General features: G+C 46.7%; 1 protein-coding gene and 1 long non-coding RNA gene across 4 annotated transcripts in view; one reads left to right on the forward strand and one right to left on the reverse strand.

The window, feature by feature from the left end:
- Positions 1-27,500, forward strand: part of LOC139766295 (uncharacterized) — a 162,721-nt gene that overhangs the window by 99,663 nt on the left and 35,558 nt on the right. The gene's annotated exons all lie outside the window — the stretch shown is intronic.
- Positions 16,441-27,500, reverse strand: part of LOC139766294 (muscarinic acetylcholine receptor gar-2-like) — a 314,717-nt gene continuing 303,657 nt past the window's right edge. Inside the window, exon 2 of one of the 2 annotated variants that reach the window (XM_071694746.1) lies at positions 16,441-20,391. In XM_071694746.1, the coding sequence (XP_071550847.1) occupies positions 17,721-20,391 (2,671 nt within the window). In that variant the 3' untranslated portion in view covers positions 16,441-17,720. The remainder of the gene's footprint in view (positions 20,392-27,500) is intronic. The other variant, XR_011716833.1, reaches the window with a different exon arrangement.

Genomic DNA, 27,500 nt, shown 5'->3' on the forward strand with positions numbered 1-27,500 from the left:
ACACACACACACACACACACACACACACACACACACACACACACACACAGGCCAGGGCATGGGGAGGGGGGGTGGGGTAAGGTAAGGGGGGGGTTAATGATATTGCATGTCTTGTCTTAGTTCTGTCAATGCTGTTCTACTGTAACGTTAGGGAGGGGAGGGGGGGGGGGAGCTATGATTCAGCGTGAATTAGCTCTCTCTCTCTCTCTCTCTCTCTCTCTCTCTCTCTCTCTCTCTCTCTCTCTCTCTCTCTCTCTCTCTCTCTGGTCGTTGTTCATTTTTCTTGTAAGACTCTCTTGAGAAGCGAGACCGGGTGGTAAACAGCCGCGGAGGTCAAGAACGCGCGCCTGGCGCGCGGTGAAGTTGTCTTTCCACGCCTTGTAGGTCGTGGGTTGTAGACAGACGTGGTGGTGCTGGTGGTGGTGGGGTGTGTGTGTGTACGTACGTGGCTTATATTATGGTTGTGAGTGCATCTTGGTCCATCTCGACCAACACAAACTGTTGAAATTACCCAATTTTTTTTGTTTTGTTTTTCTTGATATTGTGTTGCCGGGTGACACGCAGTGTGTTTGTTGATGTGGTACACAGTGGTGCCACGTCTCGTGCGACGTGTCGTCACATGGCCTTACCACGTCACATGCAATGTTGTCACATTTCCTCGTCACGTCACGTGTGCGTGGGGGGGTGTTGTCACATTTCTTCACTTCACCACCACCTTTTTTCCCGCCTGACCATAAGGAAGTGTTGCCAAATTACGTTGGATGTTGCTTTGACCACAGCCTCACCAGACCTTACCATCCTCCCCACCCACCACCACCACACCTCTACCACAGCCACCACCACACCTCTCTACCACAACCACCACGGCGGGGCGCGACTCTGGGAAGACTGTACGAAGCCAAACCATGGCCAGGTCCCCGGGCTGGCTGTGGACCAGGCGTGAATATCTCAAAGTTCGCCTGGAGTGCACCTCAGGCACCCCCCCCCCTCCCCATCCCTCCCCTCCTCTTAGACCCTCCAGCCTAGCCCCCGCCCCCCACGCCCCCCAAAGCCCCCTTTCACCAGCTCTCCTCCCCCCCCACCCCCCAACCAACCCTAGGCCAGGGAGAATGTATAATTCCCACCTACGTAGAACCTATTGTGAGAGTGGCGGTGAGTGAGTGAGAGTGGTTTTGAGTGGCTGTGAGAGTAAGGGAATGGCCGTGAGAGGGGTTGTGAGTGACCGAGAGTAATTTAGTGGCTGTGAGAGTGGCGGTGATGTGAGTGAGCGAGTGTGGGTTTTTTTTTTGAGCGGTTGTGAGAGTAACAGATTAGGCTGTGAGAGTGGTGGTGATGTGTGAGCGAGTGTGGTTTTTTTTTTTTGAGCGGCTGTGAGAGTAACTAGAGTAGGCTGTGAGAGTGGTGGCGAGTGTGACAGAGTGGCAGTAAGAGTGGATGTGAGCGAGTACGAGAACCGGGTGAATGGTTGTGAGAGTAAATACGGCTGTGGTTGTACGAACGGTTGTAGAACCAGTTGTGAGTGTGGACGACGGAATATTAGATTACAGTTTGGGTAAATGAATCAGGTGTAAGACACACACACACACACACACACACACACACACACACACACACACACACGCGCGCGCGCGCGCGCGCGCACACACAGCCCAAGATTCGAACCCTTAGTGGACCAGACCCTGAACACTCATTCTGACCCCTACCCCCCTCCTACACCATCCCTCCCCAGTGTTGCCCACTCACCTGTCCCAACCCCCTCCCCCTCCGCCCAACGATCACCAGCCAGTGACCCCGGTGACCTAGACCGTAGGGGGCTTAACAAGGCCCCCAGTCCTCAGCCCTAAGCGGTCGTCCGTGTCCCCATTCTCTCTCTCTCTCTCTCTCTCTCTCTCACTTCCTCTTCCGCCACATTCCGCTCCCGTATCTCTTTGCTCTCACCTCTCCCTCTTCCCTCTCCCAGCCTCCTCCACTTCCAGCCCCTCTCTCTCTCTCTCTCTCTCTCTCTCTCTCTCTCTCTCTCTCTCTCTCTCTCTCTCTCTCTCTCTCTGTCGCTAACAAGCACCAACGACTCCCCACAGACGGAGGGAGAGGAGGGGGGGGGAGGTAGGTAAGTAGCTGGTTTCGACCCCCAGTTCCCAGGCTGGGAAGGAATGAGGGAGGGCAAGGTTGTGTGTTTCACACCATCACGGCGTGCGTGCGTGCGTGCTTGTACAGTGTGTGTGTATGTGTGTGTGTGTGTGTGTAGTAGTAGTAGTCATTCTCAGAAGAGGTTCGAGTCCCTTCAGAGAAGATGTCACTATCTCCTCATACAGCACTTAGCGTCCACCATAACCCCGCTGCTGGGGGGGGGGGGAGAACCCGTGTACGAGACATGGGAGGTGGAGGGTGTAAGAAGCCGTGTACGAGACATGGGAGGGGGTGTAAGAACCCGTGTACGAGACATGGGAGGGGGTGTAAGAACCCGTGTACGAGACATGGGAGGGGGTGTAAGAAACCGTGTACAAGACTTGTTAGTTCTCGAGTGTAATAAGATGTATGGTTCGTGTGGTCGGAAACGTTACCTTGTGATGGTATGGTACGGATCTGTGATGTGTCATACTGCTCCATAAAGGTGTGGCAGTAGGTGCCACAGTGGAGTCTGGATTTTCAAGAGAACATGATCACTTGAACACGACGGTACGACCTTCGAACACGACGGTACGACCCTTGAGCACGAGGGTACGACCCTTGAGCACGACCATGCGACCCTGGAACACGACGGTACGACCCTTGAGCACGACGGTGCGACCCTGGAGCACGACGGTACGACTCTTGAACACGACGGTGCGAGCCTGGAGCACGACGGTACGACCCTTGAACACGACGGCACGACAAGTCGAACTCTCGTGCTTAAGGGTCGTACCGTCGTGTTCAAGGACCGTGCCGTCGTGCCCAAGGGGGAAATAGCATAAAAAAAAAAAAAAAGGACACCAGCAAGATAACACAGAGTTATCTAAGAGCCGAGATAAGACGACGACCCTGGTATCTTTGCTATCATCATGGTGAACACCAGAGCTTCCGTCCTCGCCACACAGCGCCTGACATGCATGCTGCGGGGGTAGGAGGGTGTCATGAATTATACTGCTTGAACCATGCACTCTAACGACCTCTCCCCCCCCCCCCCCCCCCCCCCCCCCCCCCCGGGACACACACACACCACACACACACTCCCTCCCTCCCTCACTCTTGCCCAGCTACACACACACCACCCCTCCCTCACTCTTTCCCAGCTACACACACACACCCTCCCTCTTTCCCTCCTCCTGCCCAGCTACTGGAGGTCATTGCCGGCCAGAAGTACACCCCTGTCGCTCGCCACGGAGCAGCGCGGCGAGCCAAAGAGAGCTTAACCATCATCACTTTACCTTTGGAACTATATTTACGTCTTTCTAAACCGAACCGTCGACTGTGTGGCATGTTGTGGGAGGAGGGGATGAAGGTGCTGTGCAAGAGGTGTTTGTAGGGTCGGTGTGCCTGCGGTTCCTTTCAAGGAAAAGGTCTTAGTGATCGCCGTGGTCTTACTCTACTCCTGGTCTCTCGTGCTGAGCACTTGACCGGGCCGGTCCCCGTGTCAGGGCGGGTGTGCTGTATAACAAAGCCTGACACCAGGTGCGTGGACCGTGGGACTTTAATCCCTGACGACCTCAGGCGTGGGCGTCGGAGGGGGGGTAATATAGCGGTATCCTCGACCAGACTATGACAGAGACTTTAAAGGAATTTTTTTTCTCTGTGGCAAATAATGTTAGATGGAATTGGAAATGTGCGTGTGGTGGTGGTGGTGGGAAGGAGGGGTTAGGGTTGGGGGGTTGAGGAGGGACGGGGTGGGGGTTGGAGGGAGGGGTGAGGGGGGGGGATGGAAGGGAAGGGAAGGGGAGACAATTGCCATTCTTAAGTGAGGAGCGAATTTTAGCTTCGATGTGATGGATGTGGTGAGGTGTGACCCTCGACCTCCTCCTGTCTACCCCCTAACCCCCCCCCCCCCCCCCACCGTCTTGTGGCCGGAAAGGCTGGCTCGTTGGTCCTTGGGGGGTGGTGTGGGCAAGTTTCTGGTCTCCTCTGCTTTTTGAAGGTACTACTGGGGAGTTATTCCACTCACTTACATCGTATAGATAGATAGATAGATAGAGAGAGAGAGAGAGAGAGAGAGAGAGAGAGAGAGAGAGAGAGAGAGAGAGGTGAGAGAGGGGAGGAAGAGAAACTAGCAGTAGTAGTAGTAGCCTTTGATTGGCCTGTGTGATAAGCTGCGCATCGCATCCTCATAAACATTATAGAAAGAAAAAAGAAAAGATAATAAATGAGTTGGACAGGCTATTTTCCCGCGCAGTTCTCTCATATGATAATTTACCAGACGGTGGTGGTGGGTGGGTTACGGGGGGTTAGGGAAGATGATAATGATGATCATAATGATCATAATCGTCTGCTCTTATCTTTGAATGAGGGGGGAGGGAGGCCTTCCATTGTTGTGGCGTCATTGAACACTTGGCCAGACGACGTTGTTACAGGTGTTCAATGCCTGGCTGTGTTCCTTAAATTACCACGAAGGTTTTTTTCTATCATTTTTTTTGTTCTAAATGTTTTTTGAGTGTCTCATTGTCTCGCCCCACAATGGGTTGCCTCGCCCACTTGGATGATCGGGGTAAGATAAATGTTGTTATTTATCGTGATGATAAACCATGAATTAAAAAAAAAAAAAGAGCTTTATAGAAGAGAGAAAATCCATAATGCTTTCGAGGGAGAAAACGATAATATTATCAGTTCGTTTATCATTATTACTTAATGTAATATTTTGGTTCAGTTCGTGTATTATTAATTATTACTTCAGTTCGTGTATTATTAATTAATTATTAATGTAATGTTTTTGTTCAGTTCGTTTATTATTAATTAATTATTGATTCAGTTCGTGTATTATTAATTAATTATTAATGTAATGTTTTTGTTCTGTTCGTTTATTATTAATTAATTATTGATTCAGTTCGTGTATTATTAATTAATTATTAATGTAATGTTTTTGTTCTGTTCGTTTATTATTAATTAATTATTGATTCAGTTCGTGTATTATTAATTAATTATTAATGTAATGTTTTTGTTCTGTTCGTTTATTATTAATTAATTATTGATTCAGTTCGTGTATTATTAATTAATTATTAATGTAATGTTTTTGTTCTGTTCGTTTATTATTAATTAATTATTGATTCAGTTCGTGTATTATTAATTAATTATTAATGTAATGTTTTTGTTCAGTTCGTTTATTATTAATTAATTATTAATTCAGTTCGTGTATTATTAATTAATTATTAATGTAATGTTTTTGTTCAGTTCGTTTATTATTAATTAATTATTAATTCAGTTCGTGTATTATTAATTAATTATTAATGTAATGTTTTTGTTCAGTTCGTTTATTATTAATTAATTATTAATGTAGTGTTTTTGTTCAGTTCGTTTATCATTATTCCTTAATGTGATGTATTTGTTCAGTTCGTGTGTTATTAATTATTAATGTAATGTATTTTGTTTTTATAGTTCCGGTATGTGATATCTTTTTTGTCTGTCTCTTTTTTTATTTGAGCTGCTGCAACATTATCCGTAATCATTTACATGTTCTGCGGATTAGAAAACGAGACAGTAGGACCTCACTAGCGAGTTTCTCTCTCTCTCTCTCTCTCTCTTCTTTTTAGCCTTCAATAATGTGTTATTTGTTCACATCTCTTACGTTGAACTTCATTTGCCACGTCGCGAGTCGGGCTGAACAACAACTGTATTTATTTATTTTTATTTGGTGTTCATCATTACATAGTTCTGTAAAAATCATTTCCGGAGGCGATACAGCGAGTGAAAACGTCACGTCGAAGGAGTGCAGCCTTTCTCCGCTTCTGTACGTGGCGCAGACCTTCATTCCCCGGGGTCTCCCCTGGAGAAGGAATGCTTCGTGTTGTGTGGTAGTGACGATAATGATTATAGTGATGATGATGATGATGATAGTGATGATAATAGCGGTATTCTTTTTTTCTTTTTTTTGGTTAAGAGCAGGGCTAACTCGAAGCGCACACACAGAGAGAGAGAGAGAGAGAGAGAGAGAGAGAGAGAGAGAGAGAGAGAGAGAGAGAGAGAGAGAATATCAGGACTGTAAGGGCCGACAGGAATCACCGTGGCAGCTGTAAAAATTCTCACTACACCACCACCAGAGAGGGGATATCAACTCCCCCCACCCCCTTTTTTTTTTTTTTACCCTGGCGATTGAAATTCATGACAGCTATTCTGACTGGCGGTAACCTCGCCCTGGCGAACGTGGGACTGCGGTCAGGCTCACACACCAGCGTCGTGTGAGGAGGAGGAGGAGGAGGAGGGTCTTGCAAGGGGGATTGGCCCCGATCCACACGTTGCTGTGGAATCTCCTGCTACCACTGTGGTGGAGTGTGACCCTCACACACGATTGCTGTGGAGTAGTGTCCTCCTCCTACCACTGTGGTTAACTGTGACCACACACACATACACACACACACACACGTTGCTGTGGAGTAGTGTCCTCCTCCTACCACTGTGGTTAACTGTGACCACACACACACACACGTTGCTGTGGTGGAGTCTCCCACTACCACTGTGGTTAACTGTGACCACACACACACACACGTTGCTGTGGAGGAGTCTCCCACTACCACTGTGGTCAGGTGTGACCCCCCCTCACTCCTTCTTCATCACGCCTCCCTACATAACCGTGTTGTCTTCTTGATCACTCTTGTGTAGAGGAGACATTAGCGCACAATTTGGCCCTAATGGCCGTCAGACACCTGGAGTGTGCTGCTCTTATTCTGCACGTACGAGGTCAAGGTCAGTGACACCTCTCTCTCTCTCTCTCTCTCTCTCTCTCTCTCTCTCTCTCTCTCTCTCTCTCTCTCTCTCAATCTGACTTTTTTTTGTATATATATATATATATATATATATATATATATATATATAGTTTTCCATTGGACTAATGATGCTTTCTCTCTGTGTGTATATATACTCCCCCCTCCATATGTGTCCTCCTCCCTCCCTCTCCCCCAGCAGCGTACCTCAAGGTAAGCAAGCGCCCTTAGTCCCCAGACATCATATTAGGAGTCCTGTATCCCTCGTCAGGAGAGGTAGTATGAGCTTGCCAGACGTCGCAGAACAAGTCTACTGTTGCTCTACGGCTTTGTGAGACATGCAAATATTCACGGAACTCAGATGATTCTCAACAGGGGATGGTTATGAGGTAGTGAGTGAGGATCCCCAGGAATGTGGAGGTGTGTATATGGATTTATGTGTATATATATATATATATATATATATATATATATATAAGCCGCTTGCTCTGTCAGTCCGTCTTTTCCTATATGATGTAAAGGTGTTCCATATATTCCATTATTTGATAACGTAGTGAAGTTGTGGGGAGGGTTGTAGATATGAAGAAAGACGTTATTCTTCGAATATATATATATATATATATATATATATATATATATATATATATATATATATATATATATATATAAGCTTCCCTTTACCATACGTGCCTCTGGAGTGTGTGTGTGTGTGTGTGTGTGTGTGTCTGTTTCAGCCTCTGAATGGCTGGCTAAGGACCCCCAACTTTGCACATACCAGAGGTAAACCTTCGCCAACTATGCCCAGTATCCGATATCGAACGCGTGTTGCCCGACACTGTTCCCGAACACGCTAACCAATAAACCACACACACACACACACACACACACACACACACACACACGCTATGCCCGACGCCTGAGTGTAACTTGAACTATAGTTTGAATTAACATAATTGCGTTTTTGATTAATTCATTTGGTTTATCATCTCCGTATCGTCTGCATAGCGGCGATATTAAGCGTAATACGTGATCTCACAGCCCAGGTATGTGTATATGTTCGTCACCTGGTGGAGATAGATAGATAGATAGATAGATAGATGGCGATCTTAGTGTGGTGTCGTTGTTGTTGTTATCGTCTTTCCAAACCCTGAGCGTTCATCGTGGTATCGCTGTGAATAACAGTCTTGTACGTTATCTCAGTGAGGGAATTTAGGTGTTATCTCTTAATTGGAGGAGTTTTCGTAATTTGGCTGTGGTTATGTAATCCCCTCTCCCCAAACACGTATGTAACAAGAATTGTATATTCTCTCTCTCTCTCTCTCTCTCTCTCTCTCTCTCTCTCTCTCTCTCTCTCAGTTGCTCTGATACTTTTTCTTTCTCTTTTTTTCTCGTTCTCAAAGTATGTGGATAGAATTTCTGGTTCCAGTCTGGGCAAAGTATAGGACAGTATTTGGTGTTAAATCTCGGCTTAACATGTGTTTCTTTCCGTGAATTGGAAAACGCCAGAGTATTTACGCGAGTCGCCCCTGATTTTACTGTGCATTCCTGTGTAAATGTGTGTGTGTGTGTGTGTGTGTGGGTCACATTCTTAACCCCCAAATGTCCTCGTCTCTCGCACGTGTTCCTGCAGCTTATGAACCGCTTGACCATGTTCATATCGAAGCCTTTTGTCTGTCTGTCTGTTCCTTCCCTTCCTCATTGCTTTCTTATGTGCCTGTCTGTCTGTCTGTCTGTCCCTTCCTCATTGCTTTCTTATGTGTCTGTCATGTCTGGTGGTTGTTGATGTGTGTAAGGTCATGCTCAACCCTATCATACATATACCACGGAGTCGAATATAATTGATAGAATATCATTCATATAGTGAGGTGATATCTGCCTATGTAAGGCCGGAAGCCACGGTCCTTCGAGGATAAGAAACTTGGGGCCCGGAGTGCACCCACCAGTCCTGTCATGTTCACAGACCCACTAGGGAGGAAGAGAGAGACCGCAGAGAGAGAGAGAAAAAAAGAAAATGTGGTGTGGGGTTAGTCCCCCCTGGGCAGCGGAGATCTCGCAGGCTCCGGTGGTAGAGGTGGGTTGGGGGTTGGTGGTGGGTGTAAGGAGGAGGGTATCAGTGAAGGAAGTCTTTGGCTGGATTCCCCCACTGACCTCTTCCCCATCGGGATAGGATTTTTGCAGGAGTGGTTTTACGGTGGGCTTGCTCAGAGACACCTCCCCCCCCCCCCACACACACACACCACGACAGTGGACCTCCTTACAGCAGAATGTCTTACCTTTCATGACTCCTCTCTCTCTCTCTCTCTCTCTCTCTCTCTCTCTCTCTCTCTCTCTCTCTCTCTCTCTCTCTCTCTCTCTCTATCTATCTATCTATCTATCTATCTATATATATATATATATATATATATATATATATATATATATATATATATCGACTGGAGGGAACCCTTCTTTTGTCTTTTTTTAATTCAGGTGTGGGGTTCAGATGCCTCTGGGAAAATAATAATAATCTCCAGTCAGGAATTTTTTAAGTTGAAAACTTTCCCGAATATGTTTTTCCTTTTTTTTTATTCTATTTTTTTCATTAAGGGAAAAATGCAATCTTTGGAATAAATGGTTTACAGGAGTCGGTTCATATTACACACACACACACACACATATATATATATATATATATATATATATATATATATATATATATATATATATATATATATATATATATGTGTGTGTGTGTGTGTGTGTGTGTGTGTGTGTGTGTGTGTGTCTGTGTGTGTGTGTGTGTGTACTGTGAGGAGGGGCCCCAGTCACGAATAGAAATCCTTATAGAAGTTTCGTCATAATTGGAGAAGAGAAAATGTAAGGAAAAAAAGGAGAGAGAGAGAGAGAGAGAGAGAGAGAGAGAGAGAGAGAGAGAGAGAGAGAGAGAGAGAGAGAGAGAGAGAGAAACGGGAAAAGTCTGCACCAAAGAATATGAAGAAATATATATATATATATATATATATATATATATATATATATATATATATATATATATATATATATATAGCGAGTGATGGTGGGGGTGTGGGAGGAGCGAGGCATTGGTGTGTGTGTGGTGGTAAAGATGTGGGGGATTAGCGTTACAGCTTTGTGGCGGTGGCGGTGGTGGCAGGAGAGGGAAGTAAGAGCAGATATTCCGCACGTGGAAGGATGTAAGATGGCTCAGGCCAGCCAGCCAGCCAGCCATTAAGCACTCCTGAGTCTGGGGTGAGAAGGGGGGGTTAGGTAACACTCTCTCTCTCTGGGGGCATGTGTAATCCGGGGCGAGGGGGATACGAGTACAGTTCTGGGTGTGTAGAACTCTGGGTCGATCCGTCTATTGAAATGATTCTCTGTGACCTTCAGCTTTTGACCTTCTGGATGTGTGACCTTAAGTAAACCCAGCTTTGACCTTTGCGTCACAAATTATCAGTAAATCTACACAAAGCCTTTCATTGGTTATTATAAATGTTTTGGAGAATGAAGTGATTAAGGCTATAGTTGGTATAAAGGCCTGCATGACCATTTGTGCATTAAAAGGTCATCAATATGACCTTTTTAGTGACCTACATTTGGTATATATAAGCAGTGATTGGAGACGGGGGTCATGGGCGAACTGCTTAGGGAGGCAGTAATGGGTAGTTTTGGCCCTGATGGTCATTGGTGGGTAGTTTTGGCCCTGATGGTCATTAGTGGGTAGTTTTGGCCCTGATGGTCATTAGTGGGTAGTTGTGGTCCCTCATTGGTTATTAGTGGGTAGTTATGGCCCTGATGGTCATTAATGGGTAGTTTTGGCCCTGATGGTCATTAATGGGTAGTTTTGGCCCTGGTGGTCATTAGTGGGTAGTTTTGACCCTGATGGTCATTAGTGGGTAGTTTTGACCCTGATGGTCATTAGTGGGTAGTTTTGGCCCTGATGGTCATTAGTGGGTAGTTTTGACCCTGACGGTCATTAGTGGGTAGTTTTGGCCCTGATGGTCATTAGTGGGTAGTTTTGACCCTGATGGTCATTAGTGGGTAGTTTTGGCCCTGGTGGTCATTAGTGATATTGCACTTGTTTTTCTGGGGTCATTGTTGTTAGGAGACCACAGACATGGCTGGCCAGGACCCCATACAGCCTTCCTCCATCACCTGGGAGACGGTAGGGAGATGGAGGAACCCCCAGGCGTCGAGGGAGGGTTAAGAATGATGGATAATTGGTCGTAAGGGTGAGGGAAGGTTGCACTTCCTTCCCCCCTGTGTCACTAGTCAGTATGATGGAGTCCCTAGAAGGATGGTATGTACTTTCCTGGCAACCGCCTCCATCACGCGTCAATATGATGGAGTCCCTAGTAGGATGGAATCTATTTTTCTCACCATTTAGTATGATGGAGTCACCTAGAAGGATTGAATATGCTTCCTTCACACCCTTCTCTCCATCACAAGTCAGTGTGATGGAGTCCCTATTAGTGCAGGGGCCCCACTTCCCTCACCATATAGTATGATGGAGTATCGTTTGGTAAGTCCACACTCAGCCTGATGGAGAGTGACCCTGGTAGACAGTACAATGACGGTTCCACTCCTCCCTCCCACCTCTCCATCACTCATCATCAGTTAGCATGAGGGAAAGTCTCAGGTAGGGAGGAATCCACTCAGCACGATGGAGTCTCCGTGGGAGCCAGGAGTACGGAAAATTCGAAGTAGAGGTGATGGAGAATATTCTCGGGGTTTCACAGGTTGAAAATATTTGGGATATTTTTGTGTGTGTTGTCTGCTGGGATCTTTGGTTGGACGAGGTAATTAGTAGTGGCGCGGAAGATATTCAGATCTTTGTCATGAATATCGGTGATCTATCTAGGGTATTTGGGGGAATATTTGGTGGCACTCTGGATAGTATGACGAAGATTTAACCGCCTCTTTTATTGAATCTTCTGTTGATGGGTGGCAGAGGTCGGAATATCCTATAATCGTGGGAATATTCGCCGTTGCCTGGGATTCAGATATTCGCTGATATTCTCATAACTCTCGTATGCTTCCAAGGGAATAGATTTAAGAGAGATATTCCCGTCGTAGACTGGAAGAGTAACATTAACGAGTGATGTGTAGGATTACTGGTTGTTGATATGCTTGGGGCCGTGTGGGTGAGGCGCTTGACCTGACCTGACCTCCTGGGGTCATTTCTCACTCGGATGTTTGAAGAACAGAGGTATTTCCCTCTCTGAGAGAGAGAGAGAGAGAGAGAGAGAGAGAGAGAGAGAGAGAGAGAGAATAGTGTTAAGTATAGGGAAAAGACATTCTGATGACCAAACGAAGGCATATATATATATATATATATATATATATATATATATATATATATATATATATATATATATATACTGTACCGTTACAACGTGCGGAATCATCGGGTTCTGTATTGGCAATAGGAGGGTGGGTATGGTCAGTCATTATCCTATATATGTTCTGAACTCATTCGTTTTCATTTTTGTACGTTGGTAAAGGGTGGCCGGTTCTTTGTTATGCATGGTGTGGGTTGGTAACGTTGTGGAGGGCATTGTATGTTATCGACATGTGTGGGTTGGTGTGTTCATAGATTTATTATCATTTATTTATTTTCTTTTTTTTTAATGTTCAATTTGGTTTATGCTTTGTGCCCGTTACCACGGCCAAAGTTCATTGTTGAAGTTTAGTCCCGACGAATTTACCCCGTATGGTATCATGTTCGGAAGATGTGTTCTCTCTTATCAGTTACGAGATTACGTTAAGGTGATAGTGGTAGTGGGAAGACACACACTTGCTATCTCTTGCACTTCCGAGGTCTCTCTTCTCGGCACAGTACAATGTCCTCTTCTTCCGTGTTTGCTCCGTCATCATTGCATACACCTACCATTATTCCTGTACTTCTTCTTACCTTTGTATACACTTATGTACATTCAGAGCCGAGGTGATGACCAAAATTCCTCGACGGTTGCTGCGATATATGTTTTTACGGTTTACCACATATTTCAAGCGGGGATATTGGTGCGTGCAGGTTACTAGACACTGCTGGCTGTATAGGAGAATATATATATATATATATATATATATATATATATATATATATATATATATATATATATATATATATATATAAGGAACAATCGTGTATTACGTTGTTCGATGGTTATTGTGTATGTAGGTTTTGTGTTAATAAAACAAATTGGCTTCACAGTTTGTATTTTTATATATTAACTATTTACATTATCTCTCATGCTCTTCATCCACGGTATATTTCATATGTGTGTGTGTGTGTGTGTGTATAGGAAGGGGTGTTGGGAGGGGGTGGGGCGAAAGGTAGCTAAACCACCATTATACACAAGGGTCACATTTACACATATAATGCGAGTGAAAGAGAACTAGTGGCTTGTGGAAGAAGCACATAAAGAAGGTATAGACACGAGATTTACCAGTAGGAGTATAATTTAATACAGAAAAAAAAAAAATGACTTAGATACACACCCTAATTGTTAACTGTATGATTTAAACGTATGCTTGGCTGAGAGAACATGGAACTTTGGAGCGTTTATAGAGGCCAAAGAAACACGCATTCTCTAGATTTTAAATGACAGGTTGAGGAAAAATGAGGCGGGAGTAAACTCGAGGTATATGCGGTATAATATAGTAACATGTGGCGTTGTTAAAGGTAACGTACTGTATATCGGTAGTAAATGATATGTGGAGAAAGATAATTGCTTCATGATAAAATACTCTGGACGTATCGTGTTTCATACTCGTTAAGAACGCAACAGTTAGACAAATCTTGAGCCAGGTAGATAAAGGGAAAAGTCAAGACTGATTTGTATTAGTTCCTTGAAGAAAATGGTACGATCCTTGAAGAAAACGGTACAACCCTTGAAGAAAACGGTACGACCTTTGAACTGGACGGGTTAACGATCCTTAAGCTGGCCTAGCCTTTGACATGACCCCTTTGGCCAGGCCGTTACACCTAAGGGTCGTACCGTCATCCTCAAGGGTTGTTCCGTCATTCTCAAGGGTCGCACGGTCGTGCTACAAGGGTCGTACCATCGTGCTCAAGGGTCGTACCGTCGTGCTCAAGGGTCGTACCATTGTGCTCAAGGGTCGTTCCGTCGTGGTTAAGGGTCGTACCGTCGTGCTCAAAGTGTCGTACCATCGTGCTCAAGGGTCGTTCCGTCGTGGTTAAGGGTCGTACCGTCGTGCTCAAGGGTCGCACCGGGGGTCGGTTATCTTAACGTTGAAGTAAGATAACAAGAGTATGTATGTAACGTATTATGAATTCAGATAATAAAGATAACAAGCGACCACGCAGGTAAGCCAATTAGCTCTCACTGGTAATCGCTCACAAACAACAAATGACCCATTCCCCCCTCTCCTCCCCTCCCCCCATTCCCCCACCTAAAAAAAAAAATCAGCTCGTAACAAAGTTCACTAACGAAGGTGCTATACTAACAATGCTAACAATCCTGCTAACGAGGAGGAGGAAGGGGGGGGGGGGGGGGAGATATATAGCCAAGAGGAGTTGGGGAAGGGGAGAGGGGGGATTGCCTCCCCCTCTTCCTCTCCTCTCGGGGAGGTGGAGCGATAGGGGGGGTGGGCTCTCCTCTCCCCACTCTCTCTCTCTCTCTCATTGTCACTCAGCTCGGTTGTTGACCTCCAGTTCAGGATAATGATGACGACCCGCTGACCTGTAAATTGATGCTGACCTGTAATTGGTGATGAGGGTGGCCCCCGCTGTGCCTGGAGCTCGCCCGTCCACCGCGCGCACGAGGTCGCGTATCTTTGCATTGTACTTTTAAGAGAATTCCTTTATCTTTGTAACGTATAGTATGCTTCGTTGTCATCGTAATACGCGACCCTTTCACGATAAGGTCTCTCCTTAGTTTCCTTAAACCGTAGCTTTCGTTTATCATTATGATAACTGACCGATAAAGAAGATTTGCATACTTCAGTTAATGTTTATCTCGTTATCATGAACGGTCAATGACCCGTTGGAGATAACAGGTTTGATGACGAGATAAAGAGGCCATTAATAAAGACGCATCTAGTTATCATGTCATTTATTACAGGTACTTGTCGAATGTCTTCTTTGTTTACGTATCGATGATATTTATCTTCATTACATTAATTAAAAAAAAAGCCGATCTCCCAAACTCATTAGTTTACGATTATATTAATGTGGGATATATGGGTATCGTGAATGGGTAATTTCCGATTAATGGGTCTTGGGGAAGGTAGTGTTTCACAGAGGTTCAAAGAGGTTGGTTTAAGCGGTTGTGATCCGTCTCAAAGAATTCTAAAAAAAAAAAAAGAGAAAAAGGAAATGTTAGTTCAATGGATCCAGAGTCGTCATCATCCAACACGTTATCTGTGAGATCAACGCTCGATTGTGAGAGTTCGTCGTATAATTACGATAAAGAATAAATGGCTCGTTTGTGTTTAGTTCGCCTACATTCACTTATATATACAACTTCTCTCTCTCTCTCTCTCTCTCTCTCTCTCTCTCTCTCTCTCTCTCTCTCATTACGTCGAACACGAATATGCATATTGGACCTTAACGCCTACTGTACATAAAGTCGACTATAGCACTGTACAACTCTTTGGTAATAACTCGTGATACAAACACGCAATAACAACCTCTAATGCAAGAGTCTCTAAAACTTAAATTCACTCGCTTCATATCATGCTTCAAAATATATTGGGATATATTTAGATTATATACATTTATGTGTACTAAAAATCTCTCAAAATACATATACATATGCGTCCTCCCTCCTCTCTCTCTCTCTCTCTCGTGTGAGAGATAGATATATACGTGTGTGATATAGAACTCTCCCAGGAGTGTGATATAGCTTATAGAAGTCTCTCTTTCTCTCTCTCTCGTCTCGCTGAATGACCAGTATCTCTCACTCGCAAAGGGAATAACCTCTCTCTCTGTCACCTGGACCTCTCCGTCCATTTGACGCCCATCCGACCCCCTCACGCCCGCGAAGAAGACCCCCCCCCCCCCCCCCCCCCCCACCTACCCACACACGGACGTGGCTGGCCTGGGCGTACCCTCGTACGCACATTTGAAAAGACGAAGTGCGCAGTAGACAGCAAGCAGAATGAGAGGGACATCTATTTAATCACTCTCTCTCTCATATCTATTTAATCTCTCTCTCTCTCTCTCTCTCTCTCTCTCTCTCTCTCTCTCTCTCTCTCTCTCTCTCTCTCCGTGTGGCCCGTGCGTTCCACCACGTCTTGCAATATACGCTAATGAGGCCGGCTTATCTCCGTTTCCAATCGTAAAACGCTTTAGAGATACGCGCGCGCGCTAAAGAAAAGTCAACTGTGAGTGAATACATACGTTTGTCACGTCACTGTGTGTGTGTGTGTGTGTGTGTGTGTAAAAAACTGATGTGTAAAAAAAAAAAAATTGTAGAGTTAGATCAAATGATACTAAGATTACATGGAAAATAATATATATATATATATATATATATATATATATATATATATATATATATATATATATAATCCTTTTCATGAGTGGCAATTGTGCGTGGCAATTGTGCCGAGGAATTATGATCCTGTGCAGTATTAACTCTTATCACGAGACATGGCGTGCGAGTTATTACTAGACCTATAAAGTGTGTGAAATAGTTACGATTTTTTTTTTTTATAACTTAAGAAACGAAGTTGGGGGAAATTAGCCCATTACGCGAGGTTAAGATACGTGGGACAATATAGCTATTCCTAATTAGAGGGGAAGCGGAATAGAAATCGGATGAGGAGGTGATTGGACCCGGGACGATAACACATCTCATAGAAAACGGAGCTGGGGGTTGTGGCTTTCAAAGACACGCGAGTTCGTACTATTTAGATTGGTGTATTTATATTGTTTTCTTTTCGTTGGAGGCTCCAGTCACGGACCGAAGTCCACATCACAAGGCCTGGTCTTAAAGCGAAATAGAGAGAGAGGATTATGGGGGGGGGGGGCGGGGGTAGGGGAAGAAAGAGACAAGGGAGAAAGTATGCACGAATTTTGGAGTGAGTGGAAAAAAACAAGTTACATTTGATTGTTACGATTTCTTGCGTGGGACGATTCCTTGCGTGACGACCAGTCAGCTGTGGAGATTTTTAGTCTTCCGTATGTAAATGTTCTTGTCTAACGGTCCTCCTGACCGCTGTCCTCCACAGCGAACCATCTGTACGCAGGGGGCCACCCATCTGTACGCAGGGGGCCACCCATCTGTACGCAGGGGGGCCACATGGGTTATGATGAAGAGGTGTTCAAAATTATTCACCTCGTGGTTATTATAACTTCGACGTTGATGGACTTAATAATGACCCCCTCCCTCGACTTGAACAACCTAACCAGTCAATCTGCATTCGGTTGTGAGCAGTTCCTAACCTCAATCCATTTTCTTCGCACGCCACCAGTCCGTAGTAAGTGGAAGAACCTCTCTCGTATTATATTTTAGCCTTAAAATTCTGGCATTAATTCGCCGTACACGGAGTACGCTTTAGAGAGAGAGAGAGAGAGAGAGAGAGTCTAGGTTCTATCTTCGTTTTCCTCCAGCAGCATGATGACCTCCCGCCGGAGAGATCTTTTTCTGTACCCGACCCACGTCGTCGTCGTCGTCGTCGTCCTGAAGCCTCGCTCGCGCATCTCCCGCCGTTCCTCCTACGAACGAACAAACTTTGGGTCCCACTTCATAACCAGCTTACGTCGTCATTACGGTACGAAAAAAGAAAAGAGAAGGCGAGAGCCACTACTACCCTAGGACTATGATACACTTTACAACTGTGGTGCACTTTTACGACTACGACTAAGACGAGACGTTAAGTGACGTGGAAGTCTCCCTTGAGAAGCCTCATGAACGTCTTCTTGAACTGCTGGTTGGCCAGCGCGTAGCAGAAGGGGTTGAGAGGGCTGTTGGCATAGCAGAGGAAGTAGAAGAACATGTACACGTGGCCGTTGGTGCAGAGGCAGAACGACTCCATGATGGCCAAGATGTGGTAGGGCGTCCAGCAGGCCACGAAGGCGCCCATGATCACAGATATGGTCCTGAGGGCCTTGTTCGCCCGGTTGTGGGACTTGGACTTCTTCTCCTCCGGGTCTTTCTTCTTCTTCTTCAGGCGCATCTTCTTCCCCAGGGACCTGAAGACGTCCTTCTTCGGTTTGGCCTTCTCTTCGACGCGGGACGGCTCGGCGCAGCTGTCGAAGTCGATGCTACTCTCGCGGCCTCTGCTGGTCGGGGTGAAGGAGGCGCTGGGCGGCCCGCCGTTGGCCGGGGCCCCACCAGACCTCTGGATGCTGTTGGACTGGACGCTGGGCGTTAGGGACACTCGAGGGGGAGCTAACGTAATGGTTGCAACCGTGGCCGGGTCTCCTGGGCGGGAAGCGGGCGGCGGTTCCTTCGTCACAACTGGCTTCGGCGACGGCTCGTTGGTGGGAGTCGGATGCGGAGCCATCGGTGGGCTGGACTCTGTGGTTGACGACGTCTTCAGCGGCGAGGCCTGCGGCGGCTTGGGCGTGGATCTCACGGATTCCACGAGAGACCCGTTGCCGTTGATGGAAGGCATCGGAGTCGGCGTGACGGTGTTTGTCGGCGAGAGATCCGTGGCCAAGGCGTCCAGGCGTCGCGCCATGTCCTCGGGCGAGATCGTGGCGTCCTGCTGCGTCCAGCTCGAGGACGGTGGAGTCTCAACCACGGGCGAGGGAACGACGACCGAACTCTCGTCCATGAACCTCATGTCACTGGTGTCCATGGACATGACGGAGTCATAGGCGAGAGAGGTCGGGGAGCTGAGCTTGAGGTCGAGGGAGGTCGGCCTCTGGGGGGGTAGCGGCGGCGGCGGGAGGTCAGCGAACATGGCCGGAGGTGCGATGGGTTCCATCATAACGGTGGTGGAAGGCGTGAGGGGCGTGGAGGCTGCCAGGGGGTACACGCCGGGCAGGCTAGACGCGGGCGGCGGAGGCACGATGGGAAGGTCGGCTAAGGGTGACATTGTAGCGCCACCCAAGCCGTTGTAGACGCCGCCATTATTCCCTTGGCTGGTGCCCAGGATGGCCGCCACCGAGTCTGCCGGCACAGGGTGGATGGCGGGCTGGGCCAGACTGAGATCGGAGTTCTCCGAGTCCAGGAGACACTGCTCGGGGATCTTGGCCAACGACTCGCTCGTCGGGGCCTTCTTTGCCGGAGGTGCTGGGGGGTCGATTTTGGGAAGGCTTGGGCTGCTGTCGCGCTTCTCGTCCTCGCTCTCGATCCCGCTGCTCGACTTCTCCAGGTCCCTCTCCAACACCTTCTCCATGAAGCAGGTCGTCTCCGTCTTCGACGAGGCCTTCTGCGAGGAGGCGGATTGGTTGGCGGTGGTGTGGTGTGGCGCGGTGACGTGAGCCTCAGACCTGGGTTTGTCCTGGCTGAGGAGGGTACTCTGGGTCTTGGATACGGTCATTGTCCTCCCGCTGTTGCCCTCCCCGCCGCTATCATCGTTGCCACTACCGCTGCTCTTGCCCCCGATGCTCGTCTTCTGGGCAGTGTGCGCCGCAGCCTTTGTCGCCGGCACAGGGCTGCTTTTGCAACCTACAGGTGGCGCCGCAGGCTTGAGGTTCATCATGGCCTGAGCTTGTTTCCGCTTCTCTCGCGCCTTCTTGGACATCTCGTAGGCCGTCTGGTAGATGCCGGCGTACAGAACGAAGAGGGCGATGAGCGGGATCCAGTAGTAGGCGACGATGAGGGACGTGTTGAAGATCGGGTCCTTCAGGAACTGGACCATGCATTCCCCAGGCACCAGGTCGCGGTACCCGATGAAATGCTCCCACCCGAAGATGCTGACGAAGAAGAGCAGCGCCGGGATGACCCAGGTCACGAGCACCATGGCGATGACGCGGTTCTTGGTGCGCCACGCGCGGTACTTTGCCGCGATCTTGACGGAGCAGAACCTGTCGATGGTGATGAGGAGGACCGTGAACTGCGAGACGAGGCAGACGGTGTAGTCGACGGAGAGCCACAGGTCGCACAGGATCGGCCCCAGGTCCCAGTAGCCGACCAGGACGTACACGGTGTAGAAGGGCATAGACACGCTGCCTATGAGGATGTCCGTCACTGCCAGCGACGCGAGGAAGTAGTTCGATGGCTGTCTGATGGCTCGCTCACAGATGAAGGCCATGAGGACGAGGATGTTGCCCAGGATGGTGATGACGATGCAGAGGGTGAGGCAGACGGCGATGAAGACGGTGGACGGGAGGCTGAAGGGCGGGGGAGTGTCGTGGATGGAGTACACCCCGGTGGCGTTGCAGACGGAGGCATTGCCGACGCAGGCCGTGGCGTTGTTCTCCTCCTCCTCCTCCCGCAGCCACGTCGGGAGGAGGTGGTCTCGGTCTGAGGTCGCGCCTTCTGGCCACTGCCCCAGGCTGCCGTTGATCACGTCCAGCCACTGGGGACCACCTGCAGGAAGCCCCTGGCCACTCCCCTCCTCTAGGGGAAGCAATCCCAGGGTGATCTTCCTCCTGCAATTAGGGAGAGATATGAGTACGTGGCACACAGACAGAAAGACAAACTACGTTACCCAACACCCGAGTAATATATCCCTACCATGAATCTATCCATGAATACAGCACTGCCTTTTTTAATGAACAGAATATAACCATAAAATATATTTCAGTATAAATATAAAGCATATTCGTATATACATATATATAGTGAGGGGAGAGAGAGAGGGGTCCAAAGCATGGCCAGTTTCAGGTCGGCGTCCCAACACACACACAGGCATTCCTACTGTATTTCAGGGGGGGATGAAGACCACAAACAGCCAGGATTTATGGGTGTCAGCTGAAATACAGCCGGAGGGTAGGGTAGAGGGGAGGTGGTCTGGGATGGGATGGAGGAGTAGAGAGAGGGGCCGGTTGGCCGGCCGGCGTGCAGAGGGTGGTTTTTTTTCACTTTCCATAAAAGCTGAAATGGCAGCAGGAGGTGGGAAAGAGAAAGGGGAAAGAGGAAGGAGGGGAGAGGGAACACTCATGCGTCACAGTTAAGAGGGAGGGGTGGAGGGGGGAAAGGGGGAGAGCTGGAACAGAAGACGTTCCCAGCCATGTGATGGAAGACAGTAACATACAGCCTTAAGGGTGATGTAAGGGTGATATTTGGCTGATTTCATACCATCTTGTTCTGCTCTGCCTACACATATATACGTACACACACAGATCAACTACATATGTATAGAGGGAGAGAGATCATTAGGGAATACATACATATATACATGTACATATACATATATATAAATCTATTACACCGAACAGTTAATATGTATATATATACAGACATACACATGGGAAGCAAGGCAAAAAAAAGGCATTCATGAATGTGCATCATTGTTTAACCAGTTGTAGGAAAGAAGTGGATGGATATCTTAGGAATATATATATATATATATATATATATATATATATATATATATATATATATATATATATATAATGTGGGATAATCCCATTAAAGAGAACGGGAAGAAGGTTATTACTGACCATTTTCCGTCAGTCGTAACACGGGACGCCCGCTGTCGAGTTACGTCAAGGACCGCGAGACGTAACACACGGGAGAGGCGACGGTAAACAAGTGTTTTGCAATTATTGGCCATAATCCTAATCTCTCTCGCGCGCGTGTGTGTGTGTGTGTGTGTGTGTGTGTGTGTGTGTGTGTGTGGGGGGGGGGGGGGGGGGGGGGGATAGCGATATCATCCCTAAATTGCCAGTTAGCAGCGCCACCTGTGGCTCCAGGCAACACCGTGTATTGTTGTGATGGGTTGTTGTGCTCGACACACACACACACACACACCAGAAGTGTTCAGCAGTGAAGAAAAAAATAATTAACAGCACAGCAGCAGGACTGGTTAAATGACCAGACAACGGGGGAGAAAAAGCAGCGAAGAGCAACAACGTTCAAGACCACGATATGAACACGATGAACACGACGACTCGGGAGCCGAACAGATCCCGTCAGGGTTTGAAAAGTCACCGGATCTAAACACTCACGAACGCGAATCTCATTTCTGTATTGATGGAAAAAATCGTCACGAAATCTTTAATAAAAGAAAAGAGAAAATAATAGTTAGATTGGTATTTTATCGTCGTGTGGGTGGTAGTACAGCATCGTGGACTGGGTTTTTATTATATACGTCTTGGAAGGAGGACAGACGTGCTGTGAGAATTGTGCAGAGAGAGAGAGAGAGAGAGAGAGAGAGAGAGAGAGAGAGAGAGAGAGAGAGAGAGAGAGAGAGAGAGAGAGAGGAAATCTAGTGGTCCATCGTGACCCACATAAAGTCAGGGTCGAGGACGGCGTGGTGGTTCTTCTCTGTTGCAGTACGAAAGCTAAACACATCTGCTAGTTTGTTACTGTGTGTGTGTGTGTGTGTGAGGGGGGGGATGGGAGGGGGGGACGTAACGTAGTTGTTACGTGCGCGCGCATGTATGTACGTTATGGGGGTGTGCACACACCATGTTCTCCCCCCCCCCCATCTACCCGGCCTCGCTCAGGACCCTTGCCTTAAAATGGCTCCTTTATGACCTTCCCGATAACTAGGTTAATTGCCTGCCTCCCCCCCCCCCCCCCTTCTACCCCCTCCTCTTCTTACCTTCCGCCGCCACCCTCCCCACCCCCTTTACCTATTGTCCTCCTCCTCCCCCTACCTACACTTCCCCACCCCTCCCTTCCTACCCTTCTCTCCCTCCCTCCCCCCCCCCTCACTTATCCAACTCTACCCTCCTTTGTGCCAATAGTTTGACCGTCTGTAATTACTGGCCAGGGGATGGGAGAGGGGAGTGTGCTGGGGTAGGAGGGAGGTTAGTGGGCTAGGGTGGGTGGGAGAGAGAGAGAGAGGGGTGGGAGTGGCAATGTAGGAGTGATATAAAAGACAGTTAGAGAAGGGTTAAGAAAATGCATATATTATTTTCATCAGCATAATGATGTAAGGTTCATGATTTTAGCCCTCTATATAGAAGTATATATATATATATATATATATATATATATATATATATATATATATATATATATATATATATATTCCTAGCTATACTGAGCTATATTATATAAGCTTAGGAAATATTCTAGTACGTTCGTTTGTCCACATATTTCTGTTCTAGTCAACAGGTGTCATGTCTGTTTGGTATGTCGATCACGATGACTTAAATAACCATTCGCCATATGGTGGGCGTCGTTCCGTGAGATGCTTGTGATTACGAACCAGCAGGAGGAGCGTTCATGTCGTCCTCCACGACCCGTGGGGTGCGCGCATGCTATCCTCCACGATCCGTAGGGGTGCGCGCATGTTATCCTTCACGACCCGTGGGGTGTCGGGTGCGTGCATGTCATCCCCCACATCTTGGTGTTGGGGGAGGGGGTGGGGGTCGTGTCTTCAGTGGGGATGCCTACTGGTTCTTGTACCGCAAGGTTAGTATAGAGAGGGTCGTGCTCAGGGGGTCGTAACTGGAGTGGTGAAGGGTCGTACTCAGTATTGTTGATAGGTCGTTCACAGTAATGCTCCAGGGTCGTATAACCTTGCTTGGGGGTCGTGCTGAAGGGTCGCACCGTCGTGCTGAAGGGTCGCACCGTCGTGCTCAAGGGTAGTACCGTCGTACTCAAGGGTCATACCGTCGTGCTCAAGAGCCGTACCGTCGTGCTCAAGGGTCGTACCGTCGTGCTCAAGGGTCGCACCGTCGTGCTCAAGGGTCGTACCGTCGTACTCAAGGGTCGTACCGTCGTACTCAAGGGTTGCACCGTCGTGCTCAAGGGTCGTACAGTCGTGCACTAATTGAACTTGAACCTTCCCCAAGATTTTCTACGTTTTAAAACTGGCTCTTCCAGAATCTCTCTCTCTCTCTCCTTCCGGTTGAAGGTTTGAAGGTTGAGGTGGTCAATGCGCGTCTGAAGTGCCTTGCATTCGCTTTTATAGGTTCAATAAAGTTGATCTATAGCACTTGACTTGCCCCCTTCCCCCACCTCTCTCTCATTTTTTTTTTGACCAACATCAACTATATTTATTGTACGTTTTCCGCAGTTTCGAACGATAACATTAGATGAATGATGATGAAAATGAATGAAGAGACAGCGGGAGGAAAGGTTAAAAGAGGAAGGAGGAGGAACGGAAGGGAAGAAAGAGTAAAGATGAGTAATAGAGTAAGATGAACGATAAGATCAAGACGGAGAAGGGTAGTAAAGGGAAGGAAAATATAAAAGAAACAACGAAATGATAAGAAAAGACAGATGAAGGATAAATAAGAGAAGATGAAGAGGAAAAAGCCAAAGAATATATATATATATATATATATATATATATATATATATATATATATATATATATATATTGGAAAGGATCACAGTTTTGCGCGTGATCAAGATATTCCTATGAGTCCAAGGGGAAAATGAAACACGAAAAGTTCCCAAGTGCACTTTCGTGTAATAATCACATCATCAGGGGAGAGACAAGAGAGAAATATAACAGTCAGTTGATATACATCGAAGAGACGAAGCTAGGACAATCACATGTTTACCAAGTGGCTTCCTAGCTTCGTCTCTTCGATGTATATCAACTGACTGTTATATTTCTCTCTTGTGTCTCCCCTGATGATGTGATTATTACACGAAAGTGCACTTGGGAACTTTTCGTGTTTCATTTTCCCCGTGGACTCATAGGAATATATATATATATATATATATATATATATATATATATATATATATATATATATATATATATATATATATATATATATATATATATATATATATTTCGAGAAAGCGAGCATCTTGGCGGGTATTTATATAGATGATCCTTCAGCGCGCCTCTTCCCGCCCTTCTCATTAAGTCGTTTAAAAAAAGGAGACCCGCGCAGTGGCAGCGTTTCTCGCGACCTGCCAAGACCTACTTTTCAACTTATTTTTTTTTCTCTCCTCCTCCTCATCCTAGATCTCATCAAAACCCATATATTACACTTCCGAGATAATATATATATACGCATTTACATACAGAAACCACGGGATCATTTGGGAGTATCTTTCAAATTTAATGCCGCATATATTTTGTTAGTAATTGATCACTGGCAACCACGCCATCTCGAAATGTCGCTCCTTCGCGCCTTGTGAAAGCAATTTCCCCAGTGCGGTCGGTCTTCATTTACACGTTGCGGGATTTACTGTAAACGCATCTTGGTTTCCATGTTGTAAATACGATGAATAACATTCCCAAGAATCACTTTCTGTGGTGGGGGGGGGGGGGGGGAGAAGGAGGGTTGTTTATGGAGGGGAAATGGGGGGGGGGGGGGGTTGCCAATATGGAGGGCCACAGACTCGACTAATGTACTGGAAGGTTAATTTTTCAAGACGGCCTCGACCGTTCCATCTATTTTTCAGACAAATTTGAGATTTACGGTCAACATCAGATGGTAAATGTAGGGGAGATATATGTGTCTTCCCTGTTCTATGAGTAATGTATCTATCTGTCTATCTATCTATCTATCTATCTATATCTATATATATATATATATATATATATATATATATATATATATATATACGCTTCTAGGATTGGCATTGAAGGACTTTATAATGCTCTTAGCAATTGAAATGGAAATAAATCCTTGGGGAGGGGGGGAGAGGGGAATACTCCACCGCAATTTACTAGGGGGAAATATTATGTCTTGGGGTTTGGGGAGTGGGAGAGGGGTGTGATTTATGTCTTCTGGCCGCCCTCACCAGGTCCCCGCCCACTGCCTTTTACCACGCCCCCCACCAGTTGGCCCCGCCCACCGTCTTTTACCACGCCCCTTCCTCCTCCACCACCCACCCCCCTTCCATCCCGCCCCAGCGCTCCCTCCCTCCCTCGCCGGACACCTGGGGGGGGGGGGGGACAGGGGGGGTAATATTAGCGCTATAAAGACGTCTAGGAAACTTAGACTTGTAATCCGCAGAAGGTATTAAGAACGACCCTCATGAATCCCCACCAATAAGAACGACCCCTCCTCCCTCCCCTATCCCCCATAATCTGAGCCCTAAGAAACGACCCCTCCTCCTCTCCCCTCTAGACAAAAAACTCCCCAATAATGACGACCCCCATAGAATAGACACGACCTTTTAGACGACTCCCGTGTTTCTGAAATTCCCACATAAAGCGAATATTTGACAACTATATATATATATATATATATATATATATATATATATATATATATATATATATATATATATATGTATATAATATGTGCGTGTGTGGACGTGTATGTATATACATGTGTATGTGGGTGGGGGTTGGGCATTCTTTCGTCTGTTTCCTTGCGCTACCTCGCCAACGCGGGAGACAGCGACAAAGTAAAAAGGAATTATATATATATATTATATATATATATATATATATATATATATAATATATATATATATATATATATATACTCCCTACACCAACTCTGGGGGGTTGCCCCCCCCTGGTCTATAATAACAACCACCCCCCCACCCCTCCCTGGGGTCGTTCATACACGTTATGATCCTCGTACTGACCTTCCAACCCCCCCCCCCCCCCCCCCCCACAGGAACGTAGGTCCACCTAGGGTGGAAAACGAACGGACGGACGTCGACCTAGGATAGGAAAATGAACTTACAGGATCATCCCTTGGGATAAATATGAACAAAGGTCCACTTGGGGCAGAAATAAAAAGAAAAAAAAAAGAAACCAACTCGGATCAATACAATCGTTTAAGATGATTCTCATTTTCTATACTTACTCCTCATAATTTTCCCCTGGCGTGATTACAGGTTAATAAAGGAGGGGTTTCTTTATCGTCCTGGGAAAGAAATACTAAGTTAGTAGTCTATTCCTAACGTCTATTTCGGATACGTTATCATAATGATCCGGATAAATCCTAACCTAACCGAACGAGGGAGTTTTTTTTTTTTCTTTTTTTTAATGAGAATTGATCGTCTTATAATTGAACACCCTGTGGCGCTATTCAGTCTCCTTTGAACTCCTCAGGAAAGTGTCTATATATATATATATATATATATATATATATATATATATATATATATATATATATATATATATATAGACACTTTAAGACGTGTTTTACCGTACTGGGGAGAGAACGCGTGATGATGACATCACGCGTGGATGTGGGGAGATAACGCGTGGTAGTGGGTTGACAACGCGTGGTGGTGGGGAGAAACTGCGTGGTGATGGGAGAGAACACGTGTCACAGAACTTGGAGTGTTCCGTGTTCGACTCGTGTCGTATATAAGCACTTCAGAGTTGACCAATCAGCTGTGACACACACGATGGCTGTTCAGCCGTCTGTGTCGCAGTGTGTGTACCAGCTGGTCAATACCCCCACACTGGCTGTGTGTGTGTGTGTGTGTGTGTACCAGCTGGTCAATACCCCAACACTGGCTGTGTGTGTGTGTGTGTGTGTACCAGCTGGTCAATACCCCAACACTGGCTGTGTGTGTGTACCAGCTGGTCAATACCCCAACACTGGCTGTGTGTGTGTGTGTGTACCAGCTGGTCAATACCCCAACACTGGCTGTGTGTGTGTACCAGCTGGTCAATACCCCAACACTGGCTGTGTGTGTGTGT

The sequence above is a fragment of the Panulirus ornatus genome, chromosome 57, assembly GCF_036320965.1.
Source record: "Panulirus ornatus isolate Po-2019 chromosome 57, ASM3632096v1, whole genome shotgun sequence".
Taxonomy (NCBI): domain Eukaryota; kingdom Metazoa; phylum Arthropoda; class Malacostraca; order Decapoda; family Palinuridae; genus Panulirus; species Panulirus ornatus.